The 22176-nt window shown below is 40.8% G+C and overlaps 1 protein-coding gene across 2 annotated transcripts in view; it reads right to left on the bottom strand.

Moving 5' to 3' along the window:
• The window catches only part of fbxl17 (F-box and leucine-rich repeat protein 17), a 366739-nt gene extending 344998 nt beyond the window's left edge, over positions 1-21741 (bottom strand). For both annotated transcript variants that reach the window (XM_079571769.1, XM_079571770.1), the window contains exons 1-6: positions 21570-21741; positions 20069-20574; positions 18440-18817; positions 17931-18053; positions 17391-17648; positions 17157-17288 (exon numbers count right to left, since the gene is read on the bottom strand). In XM_079571769.1, coding sequence (XP_079427895.1) covers positions 17157-17288; positions 17391-17648; positions 17931-18053; positions 18440-18817; positions 20069-20554 — 1377 coding nt within the window. In that variant the 5' untranslated portion in view covers positions 20555-20574; positions 21570-21741. The remainder of the gene's footprint in view (positions 1-17156; positions 17289-17390; positions 17649-17930; positions 18054-18439; positions 18818-20068; positions 20575-21569) is intronic.
• Positions 21742-22176: the final 435 nt, after the last annotated feature.

The raw sequence follows: 22176 nt of genomic DNA on the forward strand, positions 1-22176 counted from the left end.
AGCTGCGGTCGGGGGCGGTATCGAAAAATTTTAATTCTTTCGGTGCCAACTTTCGGTTCTTTTTCTCTCCAGACGTCAATATGTGACCCGCAGTGAGTCTCAAAAAAGCTACATGAACGTGTGCGCAGATACTGACCCGCTTCAGCGCAAATGGAGCGAAGCAAAGATATATTTTATAGATGTAACTTATAGCGAAGCAAAACTTGCTAAACTTTTGTAATAGAGATGACAGAGCCGCGGTCTGCGTCAGGACTGAGCCAGGACGTAGACTACACCGGTTGTAAAACCCAGAGCTAAACAAAACCAGTTATAAACCAGGACTAAACCAGGACTGAATAAGAAACTTGAGCTTTAGTCAAAGTGAAAAGCAAAAGAGAGCTGTGACAACAAGAAAGACGTCTTTACCTTTAGTGACAGACCCACGGAGGCTGAGTTTACGTGCACTTGTTTACAACTGCGGCTGCAGCGACAGGAATATCAAAGATTGTTTGTTGTTTGTTGAAAGCGAGCGCTCACTCTGTATTAGACATTGTTGGTCCAGTTTTGGTAAATTGTCAGTGGCAGAGTGAGCGCTCACACCATGTAAGGATCTTTGAGTGTGAAGTTGCTTTCGCTGTGTCCGACACCGCAGTGTGTTTAGAAAAGTTTAGCTGAAAGAAAACCATGTCCTGATGTGGATCTGTCCTGTCTCTGCAGCTTAAGAGGTAATAACGTCCTTTCTTTCTTTTTATTACTGCTTAAGTGGAAATTGTGCTCAAAACACGAAGTCACAGGCGACGCTGCTGCTCCTGTGTAGCTTCTGCTGTGCCGTTTTAGGATTTTTTCCTGAACTATACTTTTAATACACGTTATTTTTATTGAATTAAAATAACATAGGTATCGAAAAAAGTACCGTTAAGGCACCGGAACCGAAAAGCAGGTATCGTTAAAGTACTTGGTATCGAAAAAAAACGAACGGTACCCATCCCTAGTCACGCACGAGCTTAATATAGAAGCTGCAGTTACACATATGACCTGAGGTGGCAGTAGTGAGCATAAAATGGCTAACTTGCATCTAGCCCCTTTAAGTCTGAGGACTTTTTCTAAATAAGAACTGAACAATGTGCATTACTAAATAAAGCATATAGGTAGCAAGAATTACTTAAGCAGCGGTGGGCAAACTAAGGCTCGGGGGCCAACAGGGGCCTGCTTCGCCCTTCAATTTGGCTGACGATGATGGAGCCAAAAAAGCATTGCCTAAAATTGTGGAAAGACACCGATGTTTTCATTCACATGAAAAAGATGACGCATAACTGCAGCTATTTTGTTGCTTCTTAAAATGTGTTTCGGCAATTACAGTGAGATTTGTACATTGAAACAACCCAATTACTAGCCCTGGTCTGACCCTCTTGGCAAGGAAAAAAAAAACAATGTGGCCCCTGCATCTAAAAGCTTGCCCATATCTGACTTACAGTATTCTTACATGAATGTATCAAATATAAAAATAATCGGCACTAAGCATTTACTTCAAATAAAAAAAACAGAACTTAGTTTTCTGCACCTGTGCTCCTTTACCAGTCACATTTGCTCTAATAATTTCACTTATCATAAAACCCCCCCACCCCCTGCAATCCCAGGCGAAACTTGACAAATTTAAAAAGCAATAGTGCCTGTTTTATGCTCCCATTTATTCGTAATGTTATACATCTCCACCAAAACATTTTACTCTGTATCCAGTTGAACCTGATTTCACCTCAGCAACTTGCTCCATCTTACATCGCGCTCACGCTGACCCCTAACACTACCCCGAGAATCCAAGCACCATCTGGGCCTGTGACCTGCGGTGTAAACGCAGGCTGTGAAGTGATCAATGCTTCCAAAAGGTTATCCTGGGTTGGAGAAACAACATCCTCCTGATGCTTTCTCCACTTCTACGTAGCTGTTAATTAGGGCCGGCTAAGTGCACCATTAATCGATTGCTTGTCTCTATGCTATATCTCATAACGGGCCGGTGTTGGGCTCTGGCAGCGGCAGGCGTCGAGAAATGTGAGGTTCACAAAGTCACAGGTCTTTTTTTTTTTTTTTTCTTACCTCCAATGGTGAAATACTGGTGGTTGGAGGGAGGGGAGGCAGAGAGTAATGGCTACTAGTGCAATAAAAGTGCAATAGTGGCAGTAGGAGGCGTCGTAGTAGCAGAACCTTAACGGCCAAAAAAACAAGACATTTTGCAATCATTTCTTAAAACGTGCAAACCAGTAACTAGGCAAATTAGTTTTTATGAATTTATTTACTCTACTACATTTGAAAGATGACTATAACACTTTCTACTCCACAACATTTCTAAAAAGGCCCAGTACATTTGTTCATGTGCTTTGTTAAAGTAGTACTAAGCAACTCATGCCACTAGAGGCCATAAGCGCCACTGCAGGTGTCGTAGCATGTTGCGTTTTTTTACGTATTAATTGTCCATGAGAGTAAATACTACACTGACAGAAAAGACAAAGGGAGAGAGGGATATTGTACATTGTGCCACAACCCAATTACAATGGAGATATATTTTTTTCACTCAAACTTGGCTGTATATACTGTACCCACAGTTAGCGTTGCCCGTTAGCCTGTTAGCTTCTTCTTTGTGATTCCACTAGTGTGTATTGGTGACTCCTACCCGGTGGCAGCGAAGTTGCAATGGTGGTTTTCTGCCCAGAGACACCAGGGGGAGATGAAAGACCCTCCAATCATCTAATCAACACTTGTATTACCCCAAGAGGGACTACAAAAAGGATTTATTAAGGTAAACAAGTTACTTAGTACTGCTTTAACTTTACAAGCCTAATAATGTACACTCCAGAACCGTAGGTGGCGCTGTGCAGATGTACTGTCAGATTCCATTAACTCACAGCAAGGAAGAAGATTTGGCCCTGTCGTGTTGCCATACTATTCCAGTTCAATTTTCTTGAAGCTGCAAACGTATCATTAATAACCTTCTTCAAACAATTTAGTCTCTACTTTGAATGGTGTAATGTTTACTACAGCACTTAATTAAAACTCTGAGCAACTTTTACTGTTATTGGACTAATATTTGATGAGTGCTTTCTGTACTTTTACTCAATAACCGCCCACAGCGTTGTATCCAAATGGCTGTGGCTGGCAATCTTGGCTCTCACAGGATAAAGGTTTGATTCTCTGACTGTGTGAAGCCCCCCTGTGAGAGAAGCTAGAATCTTCTCCATGTATTTGGATAGTTTCCTTTGAGCGGCGCGTTTCTAACTTTTCAAAACAAGAATGAGCCGTTTATGTTTAGGCCGGATTTCAGCCTCACTGGCAACAACCAAATGAAGAAACGATGGATAGCGTTTGTAGTAATTGTCCCTCTGTGTAGAATTTGGACACAATACAGTGTAATATATTTAAATGAAATCCCTAAACTACATGAAACGAGACACTTCTTGTGTTTGAGAAGGAACATGCCGCGGTGCTCAACAAACACGTTCGCGGAGCCGCAGATCTTTTATGCACTCGCGGCCCGAGCATCTGCATAAAATCTATCAGCCGAGCCAGCAAGGGAGGAAACTAAAACCCCCGCCAGGAGAGATAAGAAGTGTTTGTCGATTCATGGTCACAAGTTATACAAGTTACAATGCAAAATGTATAAAAGCGCGCCCTTACACCACCGGGCCACAGATATGCGAGAACTGTGTAGAATAAAAAAGTCGATTGCTGCTTAGGATTGGGTACTAACCGATGTCGAATATATGCTATATATAGATGCGCACCTGTCATTTTGTTCAACTGACAGCGTCTCTCCAATAAAAAATTGCTAATTAGCTTTTTAAAAAATTGTTGAAAAAGACAAGACCTTGTGCGCGGGATTTGGGTCGTCCTTGAGAAAGACAGACGGGCAATGGGGGAAACATGCCAGGCACATGTGAGCACAGGGCACGATGAGAAATAATAAGCAGAGAGGAAGGGGGAGATAAAAGCATCACAAAGTCCACAGACAGCCAGCAGAGGGACAGGAAGGGGGTGGCTAGTGGAGCTCAAGGAGGGCCGAGGTCACGCTTTAGAGTGGAGCTAACAAACTAATGTCCTAGATATGTTGGTACAGATACACAGATTTGTATTATTACTTTGTGATAGGACACCCCTGAAGCAGTCCTTAGCTTAGACACACAGCATACACATGTTAATTCTTTATCTTATCTTCTTTTTTTTTTTTTAAGCAGTACTAAGTAACTCTTGCCCCTAGAGACCATAAGCGCAACTGCAGGTGTCGTAGCAAGTTGCGATTTTTTTACTTATTAATTGTCTTGGAGAGTAAATACTACGCTGACAGAAAAGGCGAAGGGAGAGAGGGATATTGTACATCCAATTATACAATGACATTTTTTTTTTCACTCAAACTTGGCTGTAAATACTGTTTAAAGTGATGTTAGCCCGCGGTTAGCTTTGCCCGTTAGCATGTTAGCCTCTTCTTCGTGATTCCATGTATTGCTTGCTCTGGTCCGGTGGCAGTCAAGTTGCAAGTTGGCCAGAGACACCAGGGGGAGATGAAAGACCCTCCAATCATCCCATAAACACTTGTATTACCCCCGCAGGGACAACGAAAAGGATTTATTAAGGTAAACACGTTACTTAGTACTGCTTTAAATCCTAGGCATATCGTAGTGCACAGATATTTCAACAGAAAAGTAAAACAATGCACCCAATATAAAACATCATGATATATAATATAGGCTTTACCAGACATTGAAATAATAATCTTCAATGATTATGATTACATGCCATCAGCCATGGTTTTGGCATAAATTTGAAGACATGTTTTCAGTCTCTTTTTACAGATCTGCCATGTCTTAGATCTAAAACCAACGTCTCAAATTGAATGGTTGGATTTCAGAAATTTCAGAAATCGCAGTTATTTCACCATTTTCATGTTCTTGCGACATATAATATGCCAATTTTTGACAACTTAATCATGTATTCAAATCTCTGCTTGCTGATAATTAATAGTTCCGCAGCTCCTCCATCAAAAATGTTTATTTAACTGAACTCAGAAAAAACCTCTTGAGGTGGCCATCAGACAGAGGAATATGTTGCCAACAGAGCTGATGACATGTACAAACTGTCACACTTTATTACATCAAGCCGAACAATGGCTTATATTAAATTAAACTTGCTCCTGCAATGTAATATAATGGGTGTGTACTACATGAGTGAGTGTGTTTGCAAATGAATGCTTAGGAATGAAGTGTGTAATGCTTTTATGATGTTGGGAGAAATGTTTGATGTATAATAGGTATTAACAATTTAAGACACCTTTTAATACAGCTTTGTCAACTTCAGCCTGTCTAGAGTCCAAAGTGCTGGTACAAATCAATAGTATAATGTATCTCTACTTCCTGAGGTTGAGGTATATCGTACACTGTCCCTATTCAAATAAATACATTTTTAAACAAAATTTTGCCAATTTCATTTGTAAACAAACAAAACAGCTTGTTTACACTGCATGGACTCTAAATATTATGTATAAAGCCTAGTAACCTTGTGTACCACATTAAAAATGATGTGATTGCATGCATACTTGAGTGAACATTTCCATCTTCTTACAGAAAGAGAAATTGCTCTTGGACATATTAAAAACATCCTCTGTGAATTGAATCTTGATTTACTTTTTTCAAATGCAAATCAATTCAAAATCTCAGCAAACTGCCAACACTTAAATATTACAAATACATAGTTTTGTCCATAATTGTCCAGACTATGGCCAGTTTGACAGTACAATTGGAAAAATGTGCCGAAAGGCTCAAGTTCAAGCCTCGAGCCGTATCATATTGGGAACATGGCCAAAAATACATACAAAAAAGACGAAGATGCATCTACGTGAAACAGAAACCCACTGGCGAACAAGCAGCAGTGACTTTCGGATGATAAAAGCTTAATTTTTACCAACAATGCAAGTTCCATCAATAATAGAAGTCTCTAATAGAAGCCTGGGCTGGTCAGAGGAGGAGTCTAGGTGTGGGAATCCCACTGTGACCTGGTTAACCCCAGCGACTCATTACGGGCTCGTTACCGCTGCGTTCTCCGGGCCCATCCTCTGTCACACCTTCATTAGGCCCATCGACCCAACGGCCAGCTTATTAAACACATTCATTACCCCGCAGTATCGAACCGCAGCGCTGCCAAGGCCGGACCCAGATGCATCATGGGAGGTAGGGGCGTGTCAAGGGGGTATATTGGATATGCTAGATGTTGCAGAAAGGGGATGGGTCACGTCCACAAATGGTCGCTGAAAAGGCAATTAGCGTGTGACGGGTATGGACGTATACAGGGACAGGCACCTATCTGTAGCCTATCAATCATGGTTAATGAAGTGGTTGATTAGGGCGCCGATGGGCTTTCAATCACATGTAGAGACAGCGTGGAGGAGTCAAGGGGGGAAAGTTCTTAATAAGCACTTTTTTTTACTTAATAAAAGTGTCTATAGGCGTCGTCATGATAAAAGCGGCACACGGCAGAAAAACAACACCTACCCAGCAAATAAATCATTGACCACCAGATCACTGTAGCAACTGTTAGCGGAAAATGTAAAGTGCAAATCAAGTGCAAGTAAGGAAGTATCGTGGCATTGGGGGAAGAAATTTAAAGAAACAGGCCACCATTTTTACATACTAAGATATGTTCTTACCTGAGCTTAGACGAGTTGATACATACCTGTCTGGTAATTGTGCGTGCCCTCAGTCACGCAAAACGACCACAGATGTTGCTAGCATTAGGGCTCTTCCAACGTATTCCTATAGCTCCAAACGGAGGTGAAGGTGGAAGCTACCACGCTCTTCCACGGGCACGCACAAAGACCAGACAGGTACGCATCAACTCGTCTAAGCTCAGGTAAGAACATATCTCTGTATGGAAAAACTGGGTGCCCTCAGTCATGCAAAAAGACCAAAGATGTTGTTAGCATTTGGCCTCTCCCAGTATATTCCTATAGCTACAAACGGGGTGAAGTTGGAAGCTACCACACTCTTCCACGGGCACGCACAAAGACCAGACAGGTACGCATCAACTCGTCTAAGCTCAGGTAAGAATTATCTCAGTATGAAAAAACAGTGGCCTGTTCCTTTAAGACAGTCACATAACACTTCCGATGAGTATAGGGAGGTAGTTAAGGACACACTAGTCCATTCAAACTGTAACCAAATGTGAAAAAACTCCAATAGCGCAGTTCGTCGGTGTTGTGTGAGTACAACTAAACCGTGCCCAGAGGCGTGGCACAGTTCCCGACTAGGAGGCGGCTGGAGGAGTCAAGTACGTTCTATCATTCTAAGTCTGTAAAAGATGTTGAAAGTGTATAAGAAAGCGAAGCAAGAGTTAGTGCTATAAACCACTCTCTGTTTGGTCACACTTCTGTCTTTTTTTATTTTTTTAGAGTGAATCCCCAAAGCGGGCCATTCATCAGCGCTCACACACAGGCGGTCCGCTGGGCTACACAGCGCTGGCCTCCATCCTGGCTCCTGGCAAGCCGCTCTAACTGACGACATCATTTTGTGCCCCGCTCAAACAAAAGCAGAAGTCATCATCGGCCAGAGGAAGAGCCGCAGACAAAAGGCGAGGGAGATTAAGGCATGAGCGAGGTGTAGGGACGGGTCATGAATCATAGTGACATCGGGGCTGGCTGCGTGTCAGAGATGTGGCCTTTTTGGAGGAGGAGGAGGAGGTGGAGGTGGAGAAGGGACGGGCGCGGGAAGAGGAGCTCTAACCAACGCTGGCCGGGTCAGAGCACAGCACAGCAGCGCGCGGTCAGTGGGGTTTATTAAGGAGAGCCAGAATTATTTTTTTTGAAGCTCGGCCTAAATCAATTGAGAGAAAGTTACCAGATGTGATGGTGGGAATCCAGATCTGCTGCTGGCTGAGAGTTGTGAGGCTAAAATCTACAGTGGAGGCAAGAAAAGCGGTTTTAATTCAATATGAAAATCCCGGGAATTATATTGGGATGCAAAGGAAACAAAAAAAAAACACCTCAGTACGACAAACTGACAATGTATTGTCTGTTACTAACAAGTCAAGACATAAACCAGGCTGTCATGAACCAGGGCTGCAATGACGAAACAACATGCAATGACGAAACACATAGACAGCGCCACAGACAATGGTACATGGTGAATAAACATTTTGAGATTTTCAGATGAATCTCAGCAACTACTATTACTATTAGTACTACCACTACTACCGGGGAAAGACAATTTTCTTCTTTTTATTGTTGTGCCTGTTCAAAACAAGCTGTGATTTCAATTTTTCCTATGGCCTTTCCCTGGTTTCTATACTTCCATGTGCACTGCCACTCAATAAACAGTCCACACAAATGAAGTCAAATTCATTCCTCATTAGCTGCCGGCAAAAGCTTAGTAATGACCTCCACAGTGTCACAAAACCAAGCATTAAAACCAACGAAACAAGTAGGGTAAAAAAAAAAGAAAACGTATTCCGAGTCTTTAATAAATTGCATGGCGCAGGCAGGAGGCACAAGTCCAAACTGCTGCCCCCCGCTGCTCTCTCTCATAAAAGAATGTCAAAGAAAATATCACAGACTGTATCAACAGGTTATAAAGCATTCACTCCGTCCAATCCAAACTGATTTCAGCGATTTAATGTCCCTGCCTCCAGCTACGTAAACCGGCAAGGAAAATAGTATGGTGTCAAAAGAATGTGTCACTCAAAAATGCATTAATTTCCTTATATTTTCGAAGCAGCATGGGATCTTGTAGGACTTGGGGAGTTCCACGTGTTCTATATGTTGCACAGTAGTGACAGTGCTCTTTACTTGTCTTAGGACCCCCTCTACTGGCGATAAGTAGGTATAGGACAAACCTACACAGCATTCAGGTTGACACTTTTGGGGCTAACGTGGGAAATTCTTGTTCAATATCAAAAATCCGAGGCATTCCTAAACCGGGGCGGTGAAATCTGCCATTCTTGTCAAACTGAGAATGATTTTCGACTTCCACTGTGGGGAAAAAAAGAGGACGTTTAGTTCTTCAGGATGTAGCAGTTCTGTCAAAATTATCAGGACGTTTTCAAAGCTCCGTTATATACACTACTGTTTATATTTAATACGAGCCAACTGTCGGGAGTTTGCAGCTAATGCCATTCATCACGTACGTCAACGTCTGTCCAAGTAAAATATTAGGTATCGTCAGCTTTATGGAAAAATGAAACAAGATCTGGAAAGATAGAAGATTGGAGAAAAAATAAAAGAGAGACAAATTGCTATTAAAGCGTGGAAATTTGGCAATGGAGACAGAGCCTTTCCTCACTTTGACAGACATAATCCAGCGCCATTAGCGGCTGACTGACTGCCCCATCTGACAACTATCTTCAATCTGGATCCTTAAGCTAAACTTGTGTCGCTTTACCGCGGGGTGACCGTGGGGAGAGGGCCGTGGACAATGCTTTGTTTGTCGGTACAAAGCCGTGCGCCGCCGGTCAGAGCCGCGTAGTGTTTATCTTTCATCATCGCTTCCCGTACGGACGCCGTGACAGCTGGCAGCCATTGACTTCACTTAGTGCTTCATCAGTACACGCGAGTTAGTCTATGTTAAAAAGGTCTATCCCATAATATCAAACAACCGTCATTATCGTTTCCCTTTTTCTTTTGCTCTCCCGTCTAATCCAGGCTAATTGAATCATTTATGTCAATACACTCTCTGACGTGCAATTGTTTCATTTGCCAAAGGTCGACGTCGCTCGGCCTCTGGAGGAAAATTACTGACAAGACATTTCTGACAGAGCACCCGGGCGTCCAATAGCGTTAGAGGCGTCAAGGATTTGTCAACTTTTTCCTTCATGCTTCTGCTCAGTCCCAGTATGTTTTGAGACGAACAAGGCTGCAATAGTAGAGTACGCCAGCAAGAGAATTAAAGCCACACTTAATGGAGGCTTTATGCTCCTCACAAATTCTTTTTACACTTATACACATTTGAGCAAATTAAAAGAATAAATAAATTCATTTTATTGTTGTATTCCTGCGGTAACCAAATGGCAGAAGTGCACTGGGCAGCATGAAGCAAAATAGGTCATTCAGGAGGGGAAAATAAAGAAGTGTTCAAATTGCCTTTGCGCAACCTGTTGCACATGAAGTGAAAGGTACTATACGGAGTTTAAAAATGTTAAAGCATTTTCCTCCCCCGAAATGTTCCAGCAATGTCCTAATGTGTAGAATGAGCTCAGACCTGTTCACCACAACTGCCTCTAAAATCCTGCACTGTCAAAATAATCAAATTGAAAAAGCAAGATATAAACAGTATAGATTTTCATCAATAAAACTGCATTGCTTTGTATTATGATTTTATTTTTCTGAAAAATGCTTGGTTTTCACCTAACCCATAGTTAAATCGTATCGATATCGAGATATCTGGCATAAATATCAAGATATGAAATTTTGTCCATATCGTTTAGCCCTAGTACAGAGTGATGAAAATGTGACGAAAACACAATAAAAAAGCGCTAGAAATCAAGGGGAAAAAATCTGTAAAGAAACCAACAAAAAAATTAACAAAAAACAGACAAAAAAAGAGACAAAAACACGACTAAAAAAAAAAAAAAAAAACATGTGACAAAAACGGCGACAACGCAAAAAAAAAAGTCTCACTCAGTTTTGTAGATCTTAGCTTTCAAATGGAGGCGCTACTCTGGCCTATAGGCTGGAAGCTCCAGTGAAGAAGCTTTTAGATTTGGGTAAAGCCAAACTGGAGAAAATGTGCTTGATTACGGCGGGGCGTAGAGGAGGGGTTAATAACACTAAATAAAAGTCATTTGAAAACCATTACTTTAGAATCAGAGATAGTCTGTAACTTTAAATGTTTTACAAATTGAATAGATTGCGTATAATTGATCCCCTGGGTGAATGTAATATTAAATCGTTTATTTCTAAAGTCTCTCTCTTTGCTGATCTGAAAAGTTCTTTCACAATTTGAATAGTCATGATTAGTCATTTTAAAACCTTGTACCAACTTTCTTTATTTTTGTGTAAAATTGTGCTGCTGGATCTGTTAGTATGTGCACAATAAACTGATTTGCGATTTTCACACAAAAATCGCTAATCGTTTACCCGAAAACTCCTTATTATAGGCCTATATATTTTATTTATTTTCTATGCTCATTTCAGCCAATGTTTCCTCCAATTTATAGTTTAGAGTTGAAAGAAAATTGCTGATAGACTCTGAATTTAACAATATTATGTTACAAATAAACAGCTATAGTAGGATAAAAAGCCAGCAATCTACAAATGCAACTAAAAATGATCAGTCATGACATGGAACGATGATGGAGGAGGTTTCTGCAGAGTCTACAGCAGATTCAGATTTGTTTTATTGCTCGAAGAACTTGAAGTTTCACAACTAGCTTTTCCAGCCCGCGGCAAACTGAGGCAAGATGAGGAAAAATCGTGAGTTTGCTATTCTCACAGTCTTTGCCTTTCGAGGTGCACGGAGATAACAGAACACTGGGGGGGGGGGGGGGGGGGGGGAATTTGCTCCGAAGGGCCAGTGGTGCAATAAAATCATAAATAGTCAATGAAGGCGGATAAAGAATGCAAGGGGTGAAAGTGAGAAGAAAAAAAAAGAGTCACCTGTCTATTGAAAAACATAGAGAGGGTTGTCTGTAGCCCTGGGTTGATTTAGCCGCGGGCAAAGCTGAAATGAAAGAGCCGAGGTCAATTTGTTCATTGTAAACAAAATTTTGGAGTTGTAAGCCGCATTGTTAGAACATTAAACCATCTTTGGAGGAAAGCATAACCGCTTTGCCCTTCAGTTTGACAGACATTTTGAAATATTCTTACTTGAAAAGACTGAAAAAAATGAAAAAATGGGAGTAAAATTTCACAGCTTGCATCATACAAAAATCCCTCCCAGACGTTGCCCCAGTTGACTTCTAACATTTTCAAGACAAGCAGTTCCAAGTTACTACAAAATAAATAAATATCGTTAGTGCATGTCCTGGTAATATTCCCTTAAGGCTGAGGCAGACTTCAAACTCAGTGCTTTCCTCGATCTTCACCAATCCCTAATCTCGACGCAGTCCAAACATAGAGAGAGAACCCCCGAGCGTCGAACTCGCAGCAACGAAAAAGAATTTGGGTGTGCTCAGAGGAGTGGGTGAGACCACACAGAAACATGGTGCAGTCATTCAATTATTTAATTTGGAGAGAGAGAAGAAGCGCGGTGAGGAGTGAGTGAGGGCTGGTCCTCATCTGTGATTGATTTGGAAAAGGCAGAATCCTTTCACTGCAAAATGTCAGCACACAGCGCTACAGAAACTCTTCAAAACAAGCGGGTTGCTAAGGTCCTCGTGATCGATATCGCAATTTGAATGGCTGCAATTAGCAAAGCACAAAGGCTTTAGGTAATATAATGTGCACCGCAAACAAAGAGGAATCCTGCTCACAATGAAAATAATTTACTCAGGCTTATAATTGTGCAATAAGTGGCCACTGGCAAGGGTAAGAAAGGGCATGAAAGTCATCAGATTTTCTTTTCGTTTTTTATTTTTTTTGCGAGGCTTTGACACTGTGTGGAATTAAAAGTTTGCCAGGATGCTTCCCTCATCCTACACACTGTTTAGCATGATATCTTTAGCAAACTAGAAAATACTGCGTCTAAAACCTGTTCAGGTTGAATTTCTTTATGGATTGCCTCGCTTCAGATTCTACTACTGGTCGTGCAATATCCGATCTTTGCCCTTCTGGTGTAACACAAAGGGAGCCGACAGGGTCGAGATGGAGAATCAGAGTCATCATACTACCTTGCTACAAACATTGATTTATTCTTCCTTAAAAAGGACTAGATGCAAGTTGGCCATTTTAGACTCACCACTGCCACCTCAGGTCATACGTGTAACTGCACCTTCTATATTAAGCTCGTGCATGACGGCACTTTGGACCCGAAGTAACAGTACAGGATTTTAGAGGCAGTTGTGGTGAACAGGTGTGGGCTCATTCTACACATTAGGACATTGCTGGAACATGTCATGTCGGGGGAGGAAAATACATAATTTGTTTTTTTTTTAAACCCCGTATAGCCTTTAAGGACTACTAAGCCCAAAATGAAAAGTCTTGTAGTCTCTCATACTGTTAAAATTTGGCATCAAATTAGAAAACATTTTAAATGGCAAGATACTTCAGTAAGTAACTAAGTAACTAACAAATGTTTATTTATATATCACCTTTCATAGACAGAAGTCACAAGGTGCTTCTCAAAGTTACAATAAAAATACAAAGTACATTTAAATCACGGTCACAAAAACATGGTGGTCATAAAACAGCCCTTATTCCACTGGAATTTAAACGCTCTCTGAAACAAGTAGGTTTTCAGTTTGCTCTAAAAAACATCAACACAATCAAGTAAGTGCAAGGAAAGCCGAAGATCGTTCCAGAGCGTCGGGGCGAGCACCTGGAAGGAGCGATCCCCTGTGGTCCTGAAACAGGTACGAGGGACCATGAGCAGGTTCTGATCCTGAGACCTCAGCCTCCGAGAGGGGGTATAAGGACACAACAAGCCTCCAATGTAGGAGGGAGCCTCACTTTGCAAGGCTCTGAAGGTCAGTACCAGAAACCGCAGAGTTTTGTACCTGCTGAAGACGAGACAGCTCCTCTTTTTGTTTAGACAAGGGAATAAACTGTTAGACAATAGTCTAAATGGGAAGACACAAAGGCGTGAATAATCATTTCTGATCTGGACACAATTGTTCTACATTTAGAGATTTTTCTTAGATGGTAAAAACAACCCCTTGATAGCAGTTTTGAGTGATGCTCAAAGGACATTGCTTTGAAAAGAAAACACCTAGATTTCCAAAGCTTGTTTTAGCAGACAAACTCAGGTCGCCCAAATACTGGTGAATCCCTGGAATAGCGTCATCAGGGGCAATCACCAGTACCTCCATTTTGTCTGAGTTTAGTTGCAGGGAATTTGCGCAAAGCCATTAAGCCACACCCACTTTGTTTCTGCGCGAAAGAAGGTGGGTCTGGCCCTACACGGTAAACAAGTTGCTGATTGGCGCCTAAGGTCTCGCCGAACCAATCACGGCCGTAACAGAGAAATGACAAGGTTACGTCACTCGCTGCTCCACTATGTTGTTAGTTCAGTTAAGCCAAAACTAATCATGGATGAAGTAGTGGAGGATTTTCCCTCCGCGTTCTCCGTTCATATTTTGTGAAGTGGACTATAACTGTTGTCACGTCTGCTAATTGCTAATTGGTTTATTTCACTGACAATCTGTGCGCATTACACCCGCCCATTCAAACTGCTCCAATTGCTCCGTGACCAGACTTATTCCCTGCGTAGAATGGACAGGAAATAGTATGGCAGAGCCAGGCAATAAAAGAGCAGTAGTTGAATATCATCAGCAAACAAATGAAAGGAAACATCATCAAAGCACTGGATAATTTTTCCAAATGGAAGGACATATAGTAAAAACAAAATCGGACCCAAAACAGAGCCCTGGGGAACCCCACGCAGCAAATCAGCAGTCAGACAGGAACTGATTTCCAGAGACACTAAAGCTTCTCCCCGATAACACTTAACCACAAGTTCAACCCAGTGCTTCATGAAGTTGCTTTTTCTCACTGGAAAGTCAAAGGAATATATTCGATACAGGATTTGCATCTTTGGATCAGCTGTGTCAGAAACATCAAATTGCCAATCCAAATCTTTTGTTAATATTTACAAATCCTTAAGTTTTGTTTAATGAATGTTCCCATCTTTTCCCCATCAGCCTCCCAGCTCAGACGCGAATACTATACTTCTAAAAGATCAGTTGAAAAAAGGTTCAATTTCTAAAATATGTAATGAACTGTCAGATATGGAAAACATGCCTTCACTTGATCACATAATAGAAGCTTGGTAACAGGGCACTGGAACAAACATCACTGCCTCTCAATGGCTCAAGACAACATCCACTCATTTTCAATCTGTGCTCTTCGTGGACTGCTCCAATTCACAAGCTGTGTGTTCACCCCACGGAACATTTTGGAAAACTGTACTTCATGTTAATACCACAGGATTGGCTGTAGACTAAAACGTCTCTTCAGATAACTGCTATCAACCACCGATTTGCTTACAATTCAACTAAAAAACTATTCATTGCACAGCCGTTTAGCCCTCGACAAAAAATAGTTGAGATGCATGGGATTCTTGTACTATTTACATTTCATTGCTCTGAAACGCCCGTGAACTCACAGACAAGTATGAGCAACATTAATCTAATAGGGATAATATGGCTATCAAGGGTTAAGTCTGATTCGGATAAATGATACAAGAACTCAGCAATAAAAGTAAAAGAGTCGTCAAACTTCTAGCAGGGGCTTAAATCGAAAACAGCTGTGAAAATAATTGACTATCCCAACAGATGAGTTTTCCCAGAAATGCTACTCTGTTTTTTTCTATCATCCCTTCTTTTGTAATCTTCTGACAGGTCTGTTCCATAATAACATTGACAAGCCAAAGTAAAATGGTCTTAACCTCTTACCCCCCCACATTTTCTCCAGTTCGGCTTTATCCAAATCTAAAAGCTTCTCGACCTTCAAAACAGATCATAACTTTTTAGTCGCCACTTATTTGTTACATTCTCTGAGCGTTTTCCTAGTTTTTTTGTCATGTTTTGGTCACTTTTTGATCGTATTTTTGTCTCTTTTTTGTCACTCTTTTGTGGCTTTCTTGTTGATTTTTTGCTGCTTTTTCATCACTCTTTAGTTATGTTTTTCTTACTTTGTTATTGTTACTTTTCCAGCAAGTTTTGTCACGCTTTTGCCACGTTATTGTCACATTTTGGAATTGTTTTTGTTGTGTTTTCTTCTTTTTAATTCACTTTTTTGTCTTGTTTTTGTTGTGTTTTCCTCTTTTTAATTCGCTTTTAGATTTGGGTAACGCCAAACTAGAGAAAATGCGCTTGGTTCATGTGGGGGTTAAGAGCAGCATAATGAAAACACTGCTAAATGCACAGGGATTACTCAAATAAACACTTTATCTGAAAATGCCAACTTCTGTATCCAAAATGACGTTTTTTATGTTAAAACTAGGAAGATGCTTTAATTTCTCATGAACCAAATGATCATTCGGTCCATGGGCAGAGTCACTCATGACGCCGTTAAGAATAAGTGACCTCCATCTAAGCCTTCTGGGTCTTGAGAATTCTTAATGACAATTTTAGTCTCTAGTCGCGTCTGAATGACTCAACATACAGTAACATGTCCCACTGAGACTAAACTCTCATCAAGACAGAATGACATGAAACCAAAATAAATGTAAGGGCTCAAGGGCTCATGTTTGACAGAACAAAACTGATTGTGCTGAGCCAAAACATTATCAGATGGTGGGAGATTATCAGATATTAATTTCCCACCAATAATAGTCCTAAAGTCCGGAAAATATTAAAGTCATCAATACTGAATCAAAGTAGAGCAGTCTAGCAATGCACTATCACATTTATCATAATATAATAAGAAATACAAAGGATGAGCAAGGCTATTCGTAAAGATGAACTGTATTTAGTTCAGGCTGAACGTTTGTAAGATAACAGGCAAACAGTGACACCCAGTGGATATATAATTGTTCTTAAAGCTCACAGGAAAAAGTAATAGGAAAAGAAGCTTACAAAGTCAACATGGAGGATGCAAGAAGCACATCAAAAGGGGACAATAAAATAAACAAAGAATAAGCCAAAGATTTCTATATAATCTCAAACTAGAAAGTAATAAATAAAGATTGGGTCATATTCACAACAACAAATATGATTATCAACTCAGTCCCGCACCAAGAAGCAGATCCAAAATTCAATCATGTTCAGAGCAACTTTCAAATGAAAGTCTGAAGCACTTCATTCCAAATCTTCCAGTGGTTCTTTTCACAATAAAGAGCATCGCTTGTACTAAAACAAAAGCCTTTTTTTGGGTCTGGCAACACACCAACAACAACAACAACGTGAGGGGGCTCTTTCACACTCAAACCGCCAGCCCACACTCTGGCGTATGTTACACGGAGATTTGCATGATATTCCTCTATCTTTTTGTAAGTCACACCTTTGTTCACCTTGTTCTGGTCCTGTTCCAAGCCACATTTCTTAAGCAGTCGGTGATGAAACAAACGCTCGAAATATCATTGTTAGAAATGAGAAAATTGAAATTGACTGACCAGTTTGTTCTCCTGCAAGTAGAGTCTCTGGAGTTTTGGACAGCCTTTTGCTAGAGCCACCATGCCTTCATCTGTTACACTGTAGCACTGACCCAAGTGGATGTCCTTTAGTTCTCCACAATGCTCTCCCAGCTGGCGAGAAGGGCAAATATGAGACATTTTAATAAAGCTCTTATCATAAAATATAAATAAGTACTTGCAAACAAAAGCACAAATAAAAAAACACTGAGGAACCTTTTTCAAAGCTTCATCAGTCAGCTTGTCTTGGTTGCCGACATGCACTTTCACCAGCAGAGGGCAGTGTGTCGCCAAAGATGAGAGCGAGGCGTCCCCCAGCTGTTTGCAGCGATAAGCGGTGTATTTCTGAAGGCCCGGGCAGTGCGAAGCCAGAGTGGAGACTCCGTGGTCGTGTACCCTTCTGCAATCCGAAATGTTAATCTCCGTCACGTTTTGCCTCCGCGACGCTATTTTCACCAAAAGGTCATCATTTACCTGAGAAACGAGAAAATGGCTTGAGAAGGAGCACCTGGTAAGCAAGGTCATTGCAATGTAACTGCTGTTTAAAACAACTATGAAACAAGTACAACTTACACAAACTATGGAAGAAGAGACAGGAATATTTTATAAGAACTAGTGTCAGTCTTCATCTACTTTCTCCTCCACCATTGATGGTTTTAGGGTCAAAAACATATCAAGCATATGGGATAGTAGATTGAAACTTTTTAAAGAAACCATTCCCCGATGAACACAACATGCTTTGGGTAAAGGACTCACTTGTTGTAGGCCACTGAGGTCGATTTGCTTCCAGAACTGAAAGTCTAAGCAGAGGTCTCGCCAATACTTGCACACCAGAGAGGCACAGAGACAACGCTCCTTCACTGTCAAGTGGGAGAGCACCTGGTGGGGAAATGAAACATGTGAATCTACTACCAATAATAATAATAATAACTCACACTTGTGCTTTTCAAGCCTGTGCTACCGCCACAATGTAGTCTTTATTCATTCACTCCTCATACTCAGTGGTGGAGGCTACTATTGCAGCCACAGCCGCTCATTGGGGTAGACTGACAGAAGCGAGGCTGCCAATCTGTGCCATCTTCCCCTTCGACCACCACCAGTCACTCACTCACTCTCATTTATTCTGGCCATAGAATTGGACCCAAATCAGCTAAAACATAATTTCCCCAGAACTTTGTTTCAAAAGATTTAAAATAATATGTCATAGCTTAATGCGGTGTCATAAATCTAAGTAATAATCTAGTTATGAAAAGAGCAGTGTTTACTTTGAGAAGGATGGAGGAAGGCAGATGGTTGATACTCAAATGCTCAGCAGCTTCAGGGGCTTTCTGCAGGTTGTCGTCATGGTGATGATGACAGCAGGGGGGTGAGTTTGAGCTATGAGCCACATCTGCAGAGTGGCCTAGTCCACAGCAGCCTTCAGCAGGTGTGGTGGTGGTGGAGGAGGACGAGGAGGAGGAGGAGGAGGTGGATGCAGCACAAGATGGATCAGGACAGAGAGGAGCTTCGCAAGCGCTGGACGCAGAGTTTGGGGTCTCTTCCCCTCCTCCATTTTCCAGCCCATCCTCCGGGCCAGAGAAGGCACAGCGTGGCTGCTTACATGGCGTGCATCTCTGCACCTCAGAGCACTTCCTCTTACAGACCTGTCACATAAAAAAACACAAGCTTTTCAGTGTATATTTAATGGCAATAAACATGACTGCATATTTACAGGCTGTAGCACACTACTCCTAGAAGTACAACATACACAGTACAGTACAGAATGAAGTCTTTGTTAATGCATCATTATCTTTGAACTGGACATGAACAGAGAAACAATATTAGGCTGCACAATCATGTGATTATTCTAATATTAATATATTAAAGAAAAGTAATGGATGGCCTGATGGCAAGGTGTTCTTACTAATCAAGGAGAAAACCAAATATTGTTGCTTAAGATAATGTTTAAAAAAAAAGCTTGCATTCAATGATTCAATAATTCAATGATACACTTTAAATGCACTTAAAATCAATCCGCTTTACTCATTTTATACAACACGATGTTTATGCCATATTTAACTTACTGTGTAGAAATTTGGGACTCAACCATTAAAACTTAAACTGCCACTGTTCATTCTACAAACACTGGCTCTGAAAACTATATATAATATTAGATATAGAGATCCATCAAATACACTATTTATTAAATGCAAGTCTGTACAATTTTATGATATAGTTGACTATTAATATCCTTCACGTTTTGTATAAATCAAATTTAAAAAGTATTGCCAATGAACATCCAAGAAAGGTTTGAGAACAGAGAAAGTTACAATAATCTGAAAGAAACAGACATCTTTAAAAAACCCAGGTTCAGTTCTAAAGCATTGTAACGTACTGTTACATTGGCAGGAATTGAAAGAAGTAAAAGAGTTAGGAACTCTCCTGGATATAAAAGCTACAATGAAGTATGAAAATTAGCCTTGGACAAGAATAATGTGAGATTTTGATTTGAACAAGCATGAATACGATGGTTCTGTATTTTAAATAATGTAAATAACTGAATATAAAATACAAAAACATCTGTAAATATTCAACATGTAAAGTGTGAAGTGACTCCTCTGCTCCATTTCATTCATACTGTATTGGCTTGGTTTTGTTGTAATTGTTGGATGTCACTTTTGAATGAAATAAATAAATAAAATGAAATGAATGTGTAAGATTATCAAAACATTTGTTATACTGTAAAGCACACAACTAGACTATCACAGTTGTTTGCGAGCTACTATTATATATTATCCACAGCTAACCTGGGACAGATTGATGGAGACATAAAAGCCATTGTGCTCCCAACTCCACCATAGTCATCCTAAATGAAACACTTTCATACACTGAGAAGGTGGGTAATCTCTTCTTACCATGTCTGTGTAGTCGCTGCTGCAGACTGGCACAGGCACTGGGATGGGTACAGTCAGAGACACTCCAGCAGTTCGAAACACCACTGGTTGTGGAATCAGTTTAGCTGGGACAGCAGACAACAGACTCCTGCCCTGGTCTTCTAAAAGTGCAAGTTCTCGAGGGGACAACAGGAACTTCGAACAGTCCTCTGGAGATGCAAGTGATGCGTAACGTTCTGCAAGTTTAGAGGCAGCTGCAGCTCCTATTCCCACTCCAACCCCTGGAACGCTGATGGCGGTAACGCTGTTGTGACGGCACCCACTGGCGTTGACGCCCGCCTCGTAGTGGTCGCTCTCCTCGTCCAGACCGTTTGTGTTGCTGTGGATGATGAAGCACAGCATGCACGGCCCCTGCAAGAAACAGTTCCTCTTCTTCTTTTTCCGGTGATGCAGTTTACGTGTCCTCTTCTTCAGGCGGTAACCATTTTTCGAGAGAAGATGGCCCATATAGATGATTCAAAGTAACTCTGAAAAGCAGTTGGCAAGTATTATCAGTGTGTAGTTTAATACTTTAGGGTTATCATCAGACTTGTAATTACAGTATGATTTGTACAGCATGAGGAGCTGCAGTGTTAATTTTGACAACATATGTTAATTTAATTTAGTTTTAGTCTTAGTCTTTTGACTAAAATGTTATGTAATTTTAGTCAAGATTTAGTTGAAAAAATCTTTTCAATTTTAGTCTAGTTTTAGTCGACTAAATTTAAGACTAATTTAGTTGACTTTGCATTTATAATATTCATTATATTCATATTTAATCCAGGTCCTCTGCTTCATGGAGCTGCTCCCACATGAACAAAGCTCAGAGCTTACTAAAATACTAAAATATCTGGACATTTTAGTCTAATGAATAACTTTTAATTTAGTTTTAGTCCAATTTTAGTCGTCAAAAATATCACTTTGACTAAAATTAAGACAAAATATTGTAGTTGACGAAATTAACACTGAGGAGCTGTAATAAATAGATAACATAAATAATATAACACTTGATATGACTACATATTACATTTCATCAGATTGAATCTCTGCATGATTGTAGTGCATTGTGTGACCACTGCATTATGTATAGTAGGCTATACTCTCCATACACTCAGGACTAAAGTTAAAAAAAGGAGATCTCTTATCTGCAAAGAGACAAAAGTAACAGCACATCGCAGCGTTGTACTGGGTCTGCCTCATAACCATTATCTTGGTTCAGACAATTGTTGCAGTACAGAGCAGCGACACGAGTGATGAAAACAAAGATGTAAACATTGAACAGGTGGTCAGTTGTCTCGCTGTCACGGAGCGCTGTACGTGAACAGCAGACACTACTCTTTAGCAGATTTAAAAGCATATTTTTACCCCATTGATAATACCAAAACTATCCCTCTTCCAACCTTATGCAGGTTTCTGTCAGGCTAGCTCACTCCATCTTTAGATGCTAAGATAGCTACAGCTCTTCACATTAAAACCACCTTACCACTGCACACCGTGTTCCCACACCACGCACGGTGCTGGCATAATACTGCTCTGCGGCACGATGACAGTGAGCACAGCACGCCGTGTCAGGAGATGAACAAAAACACAAATCCAGCCACACTGAAGAGCACTAGTGTTTATCCCAAACACTGCACAGGCTGCAGCTGCGAGGATGGCACTTCCGCACAGAGGGGCGGAGACACGGAAGCCGACGAGGATGCTGAAAGATGCGCTCAAATCCATCACTAAACCGCCCCAAACGTGACCCTGGAAAATATCTTGATAAAATCTGGAATATTTTGAGCATTTAGATTTTTACTCTAAACGTTTTCCTCAAATACATTTTTTTTTTTTTTTTTTTTTAAGAGGTGGGTCCTTTATTTCAAGTTCGCCACTTGCAAGTTTGGCTACATTGATTCTTAAAATAAAAAAAATAAAAAATAACCCAGTTTCAATGAATTGTGCCAACGAGCATGCAGACCATTTGAACGTATTTTCAAACAAGCTGCTGGATAGTAGGCCTATACTTTACGACATTTAGGCAACTGTGACTGAAGCATATTACTTTCACCTTCATTGACTGGGTGTTTTTTTTTAAAGCCCAACCT

The sequence above is a fragment of the Gobius niger genome, assembly GCF_951799975.1.
Source record: "Gobius niger genome assembly, chromosome: 1".
Lineage (NCBI taxonomy): Eukaryota > Metazoa > Chordata > Actinopteri > Gobiiformes > Gobiidae > Gobius > Gobius niger.